Source organism: Trifolium pratense, linkage group LG7, assembly GCF_020283565.1.
Source record: "Trifolium pratense cultivar HEN17-A07 linkage group LG7, ARS_RC_1.1, whole genome shotgun sequence".
Lineage (NCBI taxonomy): Eukaryota > Viridiplantae > Streptophyta > Magnoliopsida > Fabales > Fabaceae > Trifolium > Trifolium pratense.
This window is the reverse complement of record NC_060065.1, coordinates 4788070-4800845: the sequence shown is the minus strand read 5'-3', so window position 1 is coordinate 4800845 and position 12776 is coordinate 4788070. Positions and strand designations below refer to the sequence as shown.

Here is a 12776-nt window from a genome sequence, read left to right as displayed (position 1 = left end):
TGATAAGAGTCATCTCGAGTTAGATTCTCACTTCTAATAAAAAACTACAAAAGATTACGGTAATAAATTAAGGAATATGCTAACTAGTGCCCCCGGGGCACTAGTTAAGGATACTAATTATAGTAAAATTACATTGAAACTTGTGTAGTCAATGTTTGTAAAGTATAAAAAGTGTCATTTTCAATGTAAAAATTGTTTTTTTGTATCTTTAAATAGTGCTTCGGGGGCACTAGTTAGTTAACATTAGACCATCCACAATGGAGCACTCCAATTTTGAGTACTTAAATGGGTCCCACATTGACACATCACTAATTTATTTTTTTTAATAATAGTACCTAATAGGTACTCAACCCCTCCAATAGAGTACTTCTTAAAAAGTTCTAAAATGGGTCCCATCAATAATTCCACATCATTACAATAACTTATTATTTAATTATATATTTTATAATATAAATTGATTGAATGATAAAATTACAAAATTAGTATGTACTATTTTTTTTATAATTCGAAAAATAATTAAAATTCAAAATTTAATTTAAAATAATATTGCCAAATTTTAAGAATTAGATAATTAAAAAATAATTTAAAATAACATTACATAATTTTAAAAACAATTAATTTTGTTGATCATCATGCCCAAAACGTTGCCAAATATGCTCGACAAGATCATGAAGAAGTTGAAGATGAGTTCGCCTATCTTGAATTTTTGCTCTTCTTGACAAGTGTAGCCCATTATGGATAAATATCATCGGCTAAATAATACCCCATATTATATTAGGTTCTATTTACCGAATATTGCACCAACGTCTATATGGTTGGCATTAAATTTTTTTAGATGCATGCCAATTCAAAAATTATGCTTTTGTGATGTACAAAAATAAAATTGTGTTTTTGTACCATTAATTCAAATTGAATATAGAAAATAAAGTGGGCTCATGAAAATAATATTTTAATGAAAAATAAGGTGGGTCCAAGAGGAGAGAGAGGGTTCTTATTTTAAAAGTAGTATCTAATAGGTACTCAACTGGGTGGTACTCCAATGGTAGTACCTAATAAGTACCATAAGTACCTAATAGGTACTACACCATTGGAGATGGTCTTATACTATACTATGCATTTCAAAAAATAAAAATCAAAAGATAAAAAATAATATATTTAAATAATGTTTGTAGTAATATTTGCGTTGTTTTTAAAAATGTCAATGTCTTAAAATTATTTTTTTTTCAAAAGAAACTTCTATTATTACTCAAATTTAAAATTGGTTCAGCGGTGATTGACGCTGACCTTGGTAGAAATGACCACGGTTTGATCCGCAACTATGATCGTGGCTGAAACCAATTAATGTCAGAATAACTTCCGAACTAGATTAAACTGGTGGTGAAAAAAAACAAAACACACATAATTTGAAACAAAAAGATTCCATATAACCTATGAAGCATGGACACAGATACGAACACCGGACACGACACAAACACTGACACGTTGACACCAATCAAAATTTTAAAAAATGACATAATTTAATGTAATCATACGTGTCGGTGTCGGATACGGACACGGACACGTGTCCGACACGGACTATGCCTATTCTGATTTGGTTCGTAGCATATAACTTCCAAGTTATATTATTCTGATTTGGTTCGTAGCATATAACTTCCAAGTTATATTCCATATAACTTCCAAGTTACAAAGTTAACAGAAAAAACAACATTGCTAAGCAAAGACGAGAAATACAGTAGTATTTAGCTTATTTTTGAAGAAGAAAACTTGATCAGTTCACAACAATTTCAGGCAAAGGAAATTCATGGAGAACACATTCGACAAAATCTCAACCGTCAATCAAATTTTAGATCTGCTCTCCGTACTCGGTTACGTCGACACCACTAATTCTGATGCACCGCCGCACCAGAAAATCACCGACGGCCTCTCTTGGATCATCGCCACCCTCAACCCAAACATAATGCATGTTATCTTACTTATCTCTCTCTACCTTCATTCTGATCAGTGTTTGCATCTTTCATCTCTCATTTTCTTTATTCAAATTGCAGACACGATCAAAACAACACGAATTGGATTGAAGAATCTCTAAAATTACTAGAATGTCCTCACTCTCTTCAACAAACTCATATTCAAGATCTTGATATCGATGCTCTTTTACCAGTTATTCAGTGGCTTACTTCACGCTTTAATGAGGTGTTGAATTGAACTCTCATTTTATCAATTTTCAATTTCAAATTCTGTGAATAGTGATTGGATTTCCTTATTTGTTTCATGCAGTGCTGATTTTTCGTATCCCATGGAACCCTAGGTTTATCACCATGAAAATACTATTGAATTTGAACAAGAGGATCAGCTTAAAACTACTTCAATAAATGACAATTTGGATGAACTGGTTTGTGAATTGTGATATGGATGAGATGTTTTGTTATTTTAATTTCTACATTGATTTGTTTGGTTTTCATATTTATAATTCTTCGTATTCTGTTGTATTACAGAATCACCGGAAGATGAATGTTGTGGAGAAGTTGGATGAGTTAAGATCGAGAATCGATAAGGAAGGCGCTGATTCTGCGGTGCAGAAGTTGTACACGTTGATGAAGTCTTTGAAGGTGAATTGGTATTATTTTCGATTGATTTAATATTCTAATTTTCAAGCTAGCTTTAAAATGTAGGTGATTTAACTGGTTTTTTTAGTTGATAGTTGCACTAAAATTGAATATTATGTGTTGCTTATGCTATTCGTTTTTAGTTTAGGATCTTGAAAGGAAGGAAAATCACTTTCTGGTTGACCGCGATTCTAAGCATTCAGAACTTCAATCTGAGATTGATGAATTAGAGAGGAAATTAGAAAATGAATGTGATAGCAAGAGTCTTACTGATGGGCTTCAACATTCTTTTAGTGAATCACTCGAAAGAGTTGATTTGATGAAAAAGGTAAGATAGTTTTAATAAGTGGAATTGCTTTCTATTATTTTCCATTCTCATTTTTTGATACTTGGTGGTTTTAAATTGTGGTTGTGGTCGGGTTGCAATTACCGAAATGCAGATAAATACAACTGCATAATTCTTTTAAATTGGGAATTTGGGATTTCAAACCACAATTTAAAACCATGAATTTTCTTTGAATAGTTTTCATCCTTGCTTATTCCATTGTTTCAAATTTCAATTAATATAGTATAAGCTTCCCATTTGCACCCTTTCTTTTAGGAACTTGCTGCTAGACTAAGGGATGTAGTGGCAGTAAGACGGCAGATTGATGATCTACTGTGCCAATCAGAAATTGTCCAGTACGTTTGCTTCTTTCATATTTCACTCATTCTTGATTTCCCATTGACTTTATACTATGTAAAACTATCTCCTGAATGAGATTCAGTTTGTCCTTTACTTGGTTGTAATTAGTTGTAACTAAAACACGTCCACAATATTTTATTTCAAATTTCATTGCACATATTTCCTACGCCCTTACACTTAACATACTATTTTGAATGTGGTTGAATACACGCAGACCTGATTCCAATTTTGTGCTATTAACACTCACTTTCAACTTGAAGTGCAGAAAATAAAAAAACTAATAAGTAAATATGTCTATGAGTTTTTTTTCATACTAATATATATTCTTAATTCATAATTCCCACAATATTAATGTCTCCCAAACTATCTGGGACGGTTTGATTATTGGATAGAAAGAGACCCATTAAGATTAAAATTGATTCAAAATTTAATAGAAAGAAAGCATGTCCCTGATCAATTACTTATTAATTACTTTAATCTTTCCCTACAAGTCTCTAAAATATTAGTATTCACGCTGGAGTTATCTTCCTGATACAAATGTATATTTGGATTTGATGAAATAGAATATACAGGGGAATCGGGGAGGGTTTGATAAGAATGTGGAACCTAGTTGTCTGAAATGTATTATTTATTTATGGGATATTTTTCATTCGTGCTTGTGCAGGTATGAACACCGGCTTTCAGAACTGTATGCTCAAATCCAGGTTGATAAAATCTTTTGATAGAAAGTTTTTGTATGGGAGAGAAAAGTGAAAGTGAAAAAGTTTTGTTAGGAGCACGATAATGTTGTTTACTGTTAAAAATTTATTCAACCATATTCCATCTTGTTCTAACTATTCTTGAATGTCCTTGGTATTTGCCACTGTGCAGGGAAAACATCGACAGACTCGCAAATACTATTCCACTTACAATGCTCTTTTGGAAATAAAAGAATTGATGTTAAAGGAAACATCTTTATTGAATTCGATCATTTCACAGGTATTCATCAGAGAAATGGAGCATGCTTTAATTTTTCTGACATTTGCCTTTTGATTTTGTTATGATATATATTTTTCCTTTCTAAATGTTAAATATGTAAAAAACAATACAGATGATATGCTAGTTATTTCTCTTGATGCTTCTGTTCTCTGCCCTATACGCTCTATCTGTTCAGGGCTGCTTCTATTTAGTGCTGTTTTCCCTTGTATTATTTTTTCCGCCTTCTGAACATACCTGTTCTCCTAGCACCACTTGTGCTTAGTATTGCTCTTCAATATTAATATACAATTCCCTTTTTTAAAAAATGTAATCTTTGCTGCTACTCAGTAAGTATCTAGCTTATATATCACTCCGGCTTCTGCTTATCAAATTATTAATCTTTTTACCTACCCATATTGCTCTATTTTTCTGAGTTATGCTTTCAGCCATTCCAATCCCCCCAACATTAGCATTATCGAGTTGTTTTCCCACACAGGTTTCATGGAATTTGCTTTATATATTTCATATTTTCTTTTTGAAGTGTTCATTTTTAGCAAGCTTAATAGTAGAAGGATTAGTGTAAGAATATCTAAAGTATCTCATTATTTTATTATATATTTAAATATTCTAAAATAACCTTTACATATTAGAGATTAAATTATAAATCTAATTGAGGAAGCAATCTGAGGAGTTACTTCCTATTAATTATGCTTCCTACTTTATTTCCTTATTTGATTAGGATTAGTAGTCTTGGGGTATTATTAGCCTGGACATCTACTAGCAATACTGCACTAGTGCACTAATTTTAGGAAAAAAAAAAAAAACTCTGGTCAGTATTTTGTGGAACATTATGACGCACCCGCACCATATCAATAATCTTATATTTAGTATTCCTTTTTTCTTTCTTCTCTACCTAAACCATATAATTTTAATATCTGTTCTATCCAATATTATAGATTTCAATTCTACTTGAGCAAATTTTCTTTGTTTTTCTTTTGGGTTTATGAAGTACTAAAAGCTCGGTACATTTATCATGAACCAACTATACCAAAAGATTGAACTCTTAGATGAAGGCATGTCAGATGAATGCTTTTATAACATCTATTAAGATGCCCCTCATGTGAGAGTCTTTTGGGTTTGAAACATGGATAATGCAGTAACCTATTTTACCATGTGTTGAAGTTTAATTATTTAGAAGAATGGCAGTGGCAAACATAGAATTTCTGACCAATTGATCAGAGTAGAGGGATCCTCTTCAGTTCTCAAAAGAGATGAAAGATTCCATTACTATAGTTTTAGGTCTATAAAGACATGCATTAAGAATTAGTGACATGATTAAGGTTTTATACACCCAAAACTATAGTAATAGAGAGGATCCATGCTCAATTGATTAAGGAGGTACTGATATTGTGTCATGAATCAACAATCTAAGAAGTTTGAGTTGTTGGGTGAAGACGAATGAATTTATTGCATATGAGATTCTTCTACAGATTCTTTCCGGCATGATGTTTCTTGAAGAGTTAACATTTCATAGTGGCTGAGAAAAAATTTGTTAAGAAAAACTGTTTGACCTAACATTTCAGCATCTTATTTGTTAAGAAAAAATTGTTTTCTGAACAAGTTTTAGCTGTTGCCAATGTTTTGTTTCCACTTTATTGCAGTTTCAAGAGGCCTTTAGTAGCACTGATGGCCGTACAAAACTTGTTCATTCCATGGAAGGAATTGTCAAGGGAAGTCAACAGGTAACTGCCGATCTTGAGGTCTTGTGTCGATTTAATGTTAGAGTTCTAAAAACATTAAAAAAAACGACTGGAGATTGTGCTTCTGTAGCATTCAGACATGAATCAATATATATGTGTTGGTATTAAATACCGATGATTCAATTCTACTTAAATAGGTAATCTTAAATTAGTTCAGAGATAAATGGTCCATCTTTGAACTAAATATGTGATAGGATTTTATGGAGTCGATTGATAACTGACTTGGTGGGGGAAAAACATAGTTAAATGCCAGACTTAAGCTTTTATTAGCAACTTGGGATTATATTTTCTTAACACCGTAGTTTTTTTTTTATATACAAAATTACAACCAAACGCTATCCTTATATTTCTTTGTGTCAGCTATTAAAAGACCTTTACAAGCAGTTTTAAAAGTGCATACTATGTCAAGTTAAGGGAAACTTATTCCGTTCTGCATAAGTCCTTATGTTTTTAGAAGTGCATACATTGTCAATAAGTCCTTATGTTTTGTTTCTGACAGAAACTCCGTGTGTTTTGTCAATAAGTTCACTATATCCATATTTAATTTCGTGATGTTTCAGTGAAGAAAAATCGAGTTTTTTATTTTAAAAAATGTTTATATTTTCATTGCCTATAAAACCATATATTTTCTGTTTGGTGTTGTGGACAATTTTATTTTTATCATATGTAATATATTCTTTCATCGAATGTGCTTTCTGCGATTAAGACTCTTAGCTGCTGGATATATGTACAGAAACTAGAAAAGGTTCAACTAGGGCTTCAACAAGAAGAGAGAAACCGCAATGACCTTAAGGATAGATATGCTGCAGCAATCGGTGAGCAAAAGCGCTGCTATTCTCTGATGAAAGCTTTTCAGGTATGCTTTTTCCGGTTTATTATATGGCTGCCTCGGTGTTAGAAGATTTTTAGCTTTTTGGTGCCAATTTTTCATAGGTTTAATCTTTGTGGGGACCTTCTCCCTCAGTTCATAATTGATGAATGTGTATTTTCTTTTTTGTACGAGATCCTGATATCATAATAAATTGCATTGGATTTTCACTTTAATTAATATGACCCAAGTAAACTCAACTAGAAAGACGAGGCACTTATTTTTTTAGTTTAAGAGTTTGGGCCTGTTTGGATTGACTTATTTGAGTTTATCTACTAACATAAACACTTATGAAACTGTTTGGGGGAGTTTATGGAAACAACATATGACGTCCCATAAGTTGTTTTCGGCTTATTTCCATAAGTTCTCAAGATTAGCTTATAAAAACAGCTTATAGCTTATATGAAAACAATTTGGTTGTAAGGACAATTAATTGATTTCAAATAGTTTATACATAAGCCCTTATATGATAAACACTTATGTTATAAGGACAATTAAGTTGTCTATCCAAATAGCGCCTAAACACCAAATCAACTACTCCAAAGCCGTGTGTCTGATACGGCATCAATTGATTTCAGAATGGCATTTCCCACTTACCAGTTTAGCTGGAAACTTCGTTCGTTCTCTGTAAACATAAGATTGCTGGTTGTCATTTTTATTGCCTTTAAATATTTTATCTTTTTTTACTCATCAAATAGTTTTCTTTAATGGCCAGGAAAAATGTACCAAGGAGAGGTTACATTACGGCGTCTAAGTTCCGATGGTCAGACTCGCAATAATACCATGGTTAATGGTTATGGGTTAACAGGGATCATCTGCATTTTATAAACTGATTCGTGAGCTGCAGTTGTGATGATTTGCATTTTATTTAGTAATTAAATAAAACGATTTTATGGTTGGGGTTTTGTACAGTTTCCTATAACCGTTGATCATTCCAATCCGCCAAAGGATGAGACATTCTCCAATTGGTATTTTACTATTATCAAATGATTGAAAATCTTACACTTTTCATACTTCAGAATGTGATAAAGATTTTTTACTTGGTCACTTTAAAGGAGCTGCATTAGTTTTTTAAGCGGCATTCGTCATAATATATGGTGTAGCACTGGTTCTCACCTGAATTGCATGTCCTACATTTATGGTGATCGTTTTTTCCACCTTTTATAGGTTTCTAAATTTTTTGATCTACACACCTTATGTATAAGTCAAATGCATAATCTCCCCCGATGTTTTGGGGGAGGATCTTCTAACCATAGCAAAAAATCTTTCATTGAGGGTGTCAGCATTTTTAAGAATTTAAATGTATATTCAACAAAAAACAGTTTATGAAGTAGACACTTTTATTATATAATAACATGGACATTTAATTTTATCTATAGGCCGTGCTTAGTCAGTTTAAGTCAGATAGTTAGTCAAAAATACAACTTAAAGAATTTATGTAAAGTTGTCAAACTAGCCTGTCAACGGAGCTAGCAAATACAAAAAAATGATAAACTTGAGAGTCAAAATTGAGCAATTAAAACTTGGACGGTCAAAATGAAACCATTGTCAAATTTAAGAGATTAAAATCAAGCAATGGAAACTCAGGATGCCAAAATCATTGTAGTGTTTAATTTTTATTTATTTTTTGACAAAATAAGCCTAGTCGATATTAACACATAAGCTGCCGTCAGAAAAAAAGTACAGTTTAAAAACCTAGTGATAGACAGTGTCATCATCGCTCCAAGCTCCATTGCTTTTAGGATACACATAGCAAACACTTACTCCATCAAGCCCCTCTAGCAAGGTATTTGCACTCCATTAGAACCTAAAATGTGTGGAGCTTTCTGTGAGGATCAAAAAGAGGTACTATAAATAATCGATCGTCATCTATGTCATTCATTATTTTAGAATTTAATAACCTTTCTAGTAGAATTTAAGTTTGATGTCTGGATTAAGTTTGCTCTATTCTATTTTTATGTTAGACTTTTAATTTAACAAATATTTTGCCGTGAGTTACAAGAAGGTATAGTTCAAAGAGAAAGTAAAATAGATCTTTTTTTGTATATTTCATAAATAGAAATTTTAAATACAAGAGAAACTATATTAGAGTGTGGTTTAAGAGTGAGTGGTCTAAGCACTGCATTAGAGTGGTTTCAGTACCACAATCTTAGAATTGAGAGTTGGACCTAACTCAACCCTACAAAACCGGCGATGAGGATTGCCTCTAGTTTATAAACACTTATTCATGTCTTCTCGCAAGCGATGTAAGGCTTCTTTAACACACCCCCTCGCGCTCAGCACTGTTGGACTTGTTGCGCGGATATAAATGGTGGAGGGTCCGATGTCCAACGAAGTGGCCCAGCGAATCGTGGATAGGCTCTGATACCATCTTAGAAAATGGATGTTGGGCCTAACTCATCCTTACACAATTCATCCGGTTTAAAAGTGGTCAAAGTACTTGGCTTCAAAACCATATTAGAGTGGTTTCAATATCATATTTGATGTTGTATTTTAAAACGGATCATACCTTGCTATAAGACGCGGATACACTTGTATCTGGGCTGTTATATCCTGCTGGACAGTGGTCTACTTGCACAATTTTGGACGGTGCTGTGAAACATCTTGAAGAGTCCACCTCCGCCACTCATTCTAGTAGTGTCTTCGGTGACTGAAAATTTACTTTTTAAACGGTTTTTTTAACTCCGGTAACAACGACTCATGATGCTTTGCGGGTCAGTGGTGTGTTCTTTCTAATGCTTTCTTTAACATGATCATTTTCTTTAATGTGGTACATAACAAATGCAACCGGCTCAAGCGCAAAAGGATAACAGCGGTCAACAAAAAGGAGATGAAGAAGAAGCATGATGATGCTCCATTTTATAATTCTCCAACTGTTATTCAGCTCTTAGAATCTATGCTATCTGAACTGAAGAAAGTGAACAATGAAAGGAACAAATGCAGCAATCAAGGAGATAGTTGCTATTATGAAGAAGACCTAAGTTTATATTGATTTTCATATATTAATTGGTTATCCACTTTTGAGTGAAAGCTTAACAAATTTGAATCAATGAACTAAATTACTCTCTCTCAGTTAAGCATTTCTTAGTTTTGCTCTTAATATTAAGGTGCCAACAAAGAAGAGTTAAATTTGTTTAGCAATTCAATTTTCTTGCGCCACAACATATCAAATGTATGCGATGCTATGCTCGTTGGTCGATAAAATTTCTAAAAAAGTTGCTACCAATATTCAAGTAGGATAGATACATATATCATAATTAAGTACTCATAATTTGAGTTTGAAAAATACTAAAAAGCAACATAACAAAGAGCTGGAAATCATCAAAATATATCAAACTACAAACAACAAGCCCCACAAAATACAATTCTAATATTGCAGCATCTTCCTCAAATTATAACCCTCTGGCTCGGTTAATAGCGACAGCAAAAGAAAGTGGTTTGGATCGAGTCATCTCAAACTTGCAAACATCTCGGGTTTGCAAGTTATATTGCTCGCAAAATGGCTTCCAACCACTATTCACAATGGAAAAATCACCTTCAGGATCATATCTAACATCCATCCTCCAAATCCTATCCTCACCCATCTTTCTCATAATCACAGTTCCTTCAAAATCTTTCAGGTATGTTCTTGAAAAATCACATGGAATTCTCTGTTTCAATTAATGGTTTTGTTAGACATTTATTAATTAAATTAAAAATTATTAGAAATTTTTAATAGTAAACTTACAAATAAATAGCCTGTTGCATAAGTTTTTGTCAATTTCAGTTTAAAACTTGGAGTCACACCTCTGCTAGTACCTATACCTATAAATAAAAAATTTATATTCTCATAAAATGAACAATAGTGAACTTCAGCAATAACAATAACAAATCATGGGAAAGTAATTAGATAAGTTAAGTACCTATTCCATTAGTTGAGCATTTTGTGGCCTTCTTTTTCATGATTCTTCTATTACTAGCTGCAAATTGATTACAATAAAAAATAAACTAACATGATACATTTTTATGATTAGCATAAAAATCCATAATCATTTTTTTCTTACCCCTTTTTCTTGTTTGAGAGGTACCAGCAATGTTAGTTTGATCAACAAATAATTCATCACTTAAGGTATCAATATCAAATTCAACTTTCATTTTTCTCTTCTTTTGTGATTTTGTAACTTCAACACTGTCATCATCACTCACAACTTGTTCATCTCTGAACTTAATTTTGGAATAGTCGATTTCCAAACAATCGATTCCGAATATCTTAAGCTTAAAAGATACTCCTCCAATGTATTTAAAAATAACTAAATAACCAAATTTGAGAAACTTAGCTATTTTCTCCCAATTCTTTTGTAACCATATATCTCCATCATGCTTCACCCAAAATAATTCTTGTTCAACACCATTTGGTAGTGTAATCACTACCGGATTCGGCATTCCTTTCCAATATTTTCCCACAAATTTCTTTGGTATTCTCTGCAACAAAAAATCACAGACAGTTGAAGTTTGTTTGAATATATATATATGAAAGAAACAACAATGTTTAGGAGATAATAATAAAGAACTTACTATTTCACCATTTTGCAGTTCATGATTTTGGATAATCTTGAAGAACTTTGGAGTGTTATACAATGACATGATTGAGATCTTGAAGAGATGAGAAATGAGAAATTAGTAGTTTAGTTTGGTTTTTTGATATTTTCTAAAGAAACTTGCTGAGTTGATTTCATTGACTGGCATTTGAAGAAAATGGATATAATACTTTTTCTGTGTGTTCTGCATCTTTGCTTTTTCTTTGCAACCAAAGATAAAAGCAAAACCAATTTTGTGTTAAGTTAAAATCTTTTACTCCAAATTAACTTCTTACTTGTTTTGTCATTCTATTCTATTTTTAGCTTTTCTTGTATATCACTTTTTACTGTGTAAGTAATAAATATATCAATTGTAGTGAATATTGGAAGTAAGTCTGAATTTGTCCAGCTAAGACAGGAAGCATGGAACCAGACAGATTCTTCAACCATTGCATAAAAGTCCTATCACTTTTTGCTCTATTTAGTTTTTATCATGAATGTGGTTGGTCACTAATTTCTGCATGGTATCAATGAAACACACAAGGTTTGATCTCTTCTTTTAATTGTAACTTTTTTCTTTGTATTAATACTCTCGTTCCAAAGGAAAATATAGACAAAAATTAACTCATTTATTGAAAGTTCCAGCACTAGAGGCTGTGGTTATTTTGAAAAGAATTCAAAGAGTCATTTATAAAAGTGCGGTGTCTCGTAGGCTTTAGGAAGTAGTAGTTTAACAGGGTTGGTTTTGCCATCCAAAAAAAATAGTGGCGCAACTTGTTATATGTTTGTCTTTATTAAATGTAATTATCTTATGTATATATAAAGTATATAAGATAATTGTTATTTTGATGTATTTCACTATCGTATCAAATGATTTCCAATTAATGTCATATTTTAATATAGACATGATCTATGATATATTATTTTTTAATTCAACGGTCGATTTTGTAATACGATTATCCAGTAAAGAATTATTAGAGGTGTCATATAAAAGTTGACATTTTTGTCTGATTTGATCCGGACTATTTTTATATTGGTAAAATGGATTTTCATAAAAAAAAAAATTGTTTTTTTTTTTTTTTTTTTTTTAAAAGTTGATGGTTTATAAGTACCACCAACTTATTTACAAAGAAAATACTACAATTGCTGCTGCCAAGGATCGAACCCCTGACCAACACAGCCTACACCCGCTCAGTCAGCAAGTGCCAACCGAGCTACCCCACCCACCCCAAAATAATATAATTTTGTCTTGACTAGGATTTGAACAAAAATGCCTCTACATTTTGTATGTTATTTTTGTTCCTTAGTTTTTATTTTTTTAGGTTTAATCTATTTTATGATAAAAAA

The 12776-nt window shown here is 32.1% G+C and overlaps 2 protein-coding genes across 2 annotated transcripts; one reads left to right on the top strand and one right to left on the bottom strand.

The window, feature by feature from the left end:
* The first annotated feature begins 1675 nt into the window (after positions 1–1675).
* LOC123899663 (coiled-coil domain-containing protein 93) lies at positions 1676–7900 on the top strand. The gene is made up of 11 exons (XM_045950856.1): positions 1676–1959; positions 2046–2190; positions 2306–2389; positions 2493–2606; positions 2752–2931; positions 3205–3284; positions 3953–3992; positions 4159–4266; positions 5907–5987; positions 6739–6861; positions 7589–7900. The coding sequence occupies exons 1-11, from the start codon at positions 1802–1804 to the stop codon at positions 7625–7627; spliced, it is 1152 nt and encodes a 383-aa protein (XP_045806812.1). The 5' UTR covers positions 1676–1801; the 3' UTR covers positions 7628–7900.
* A 2189-nt stretch (positions 7901–10089) lies between these two features.
* On the bottom strand, positions 10090–11647 carry LOC123898681 (B3 domain-containing transcription factor VRN1-like). The gene is made up of 5 exons (XM_045949694.1): positions 11428–11647; positions 10917–11334; positions 10776–10832; positions 10601–10677; positions 10090–10523 (listed from the first exon to the last, which is right to left on the bottom strand). The coding sequence occupies exons 1-5, from the start codon at positions 11494–11496 to the stop codon at positions 10266–10268; spliced, it is 879 nt and encodes a 292-aa protein (XP_045805650.1). The 5' UTR covers positions 11497–11647; the 3' UTR covers positions 10090–10265.
* Between the last annotated feature and the right edge of the window lie 1129 nt (positions 11648–12776).

What these genes read in the sequence shown, in the direction of transcription:
- LOC123899663 (XM_045950856.1), top strand. Translation starts at nt 1,802, where the DNA reads ATGGAGAACACATTCGACAAAATCTCAACCGTCAATCAAATTTTAGAT. An exon ending in ATGACAATTTGGATGAACTG is followed by an intron (nt 2,390 to 2,492) that starts GTTTGTGAATTG and finishes GTTGTATTACAG; the next exon opens with AATCACCGGAAGATGAATGT. An exon ending in TTGTCAAGGGAAGTCAACAG is followed by an intron (nt 5,988 to 6,738) that starts GTAACTGCCGAT and finishes ATATATGTACAG; the next exon opens with AAACTAGAAAAGGTTCAACT.
- LOC123898681 (XM_045949694.1), bottom strand. Translation starts at nt 11,496, where the DNA reads ATGTCATTGTATAACACTCCAAAGTTCTTCAAGATTATCCAAAATCAT. An exon ending in AACTGCAAAATGGTGAAATA is followed by an intron (nt 11,335 to 11,427) that starts GTAAGTTCTTTA and finishes TTTTTGTTGCAG; the next exon opens with AGAATACCAAAGAAATTTGT. An exon ending in CTCTCAAACAAGAAAAAGGG is followed by an intron (nt 10,833 to 10,916) that starts GTAAGAAAAAAA and finishes ATCAATTTGCAG; the next exon opens with CTAGTAATAGAAGAATCATG.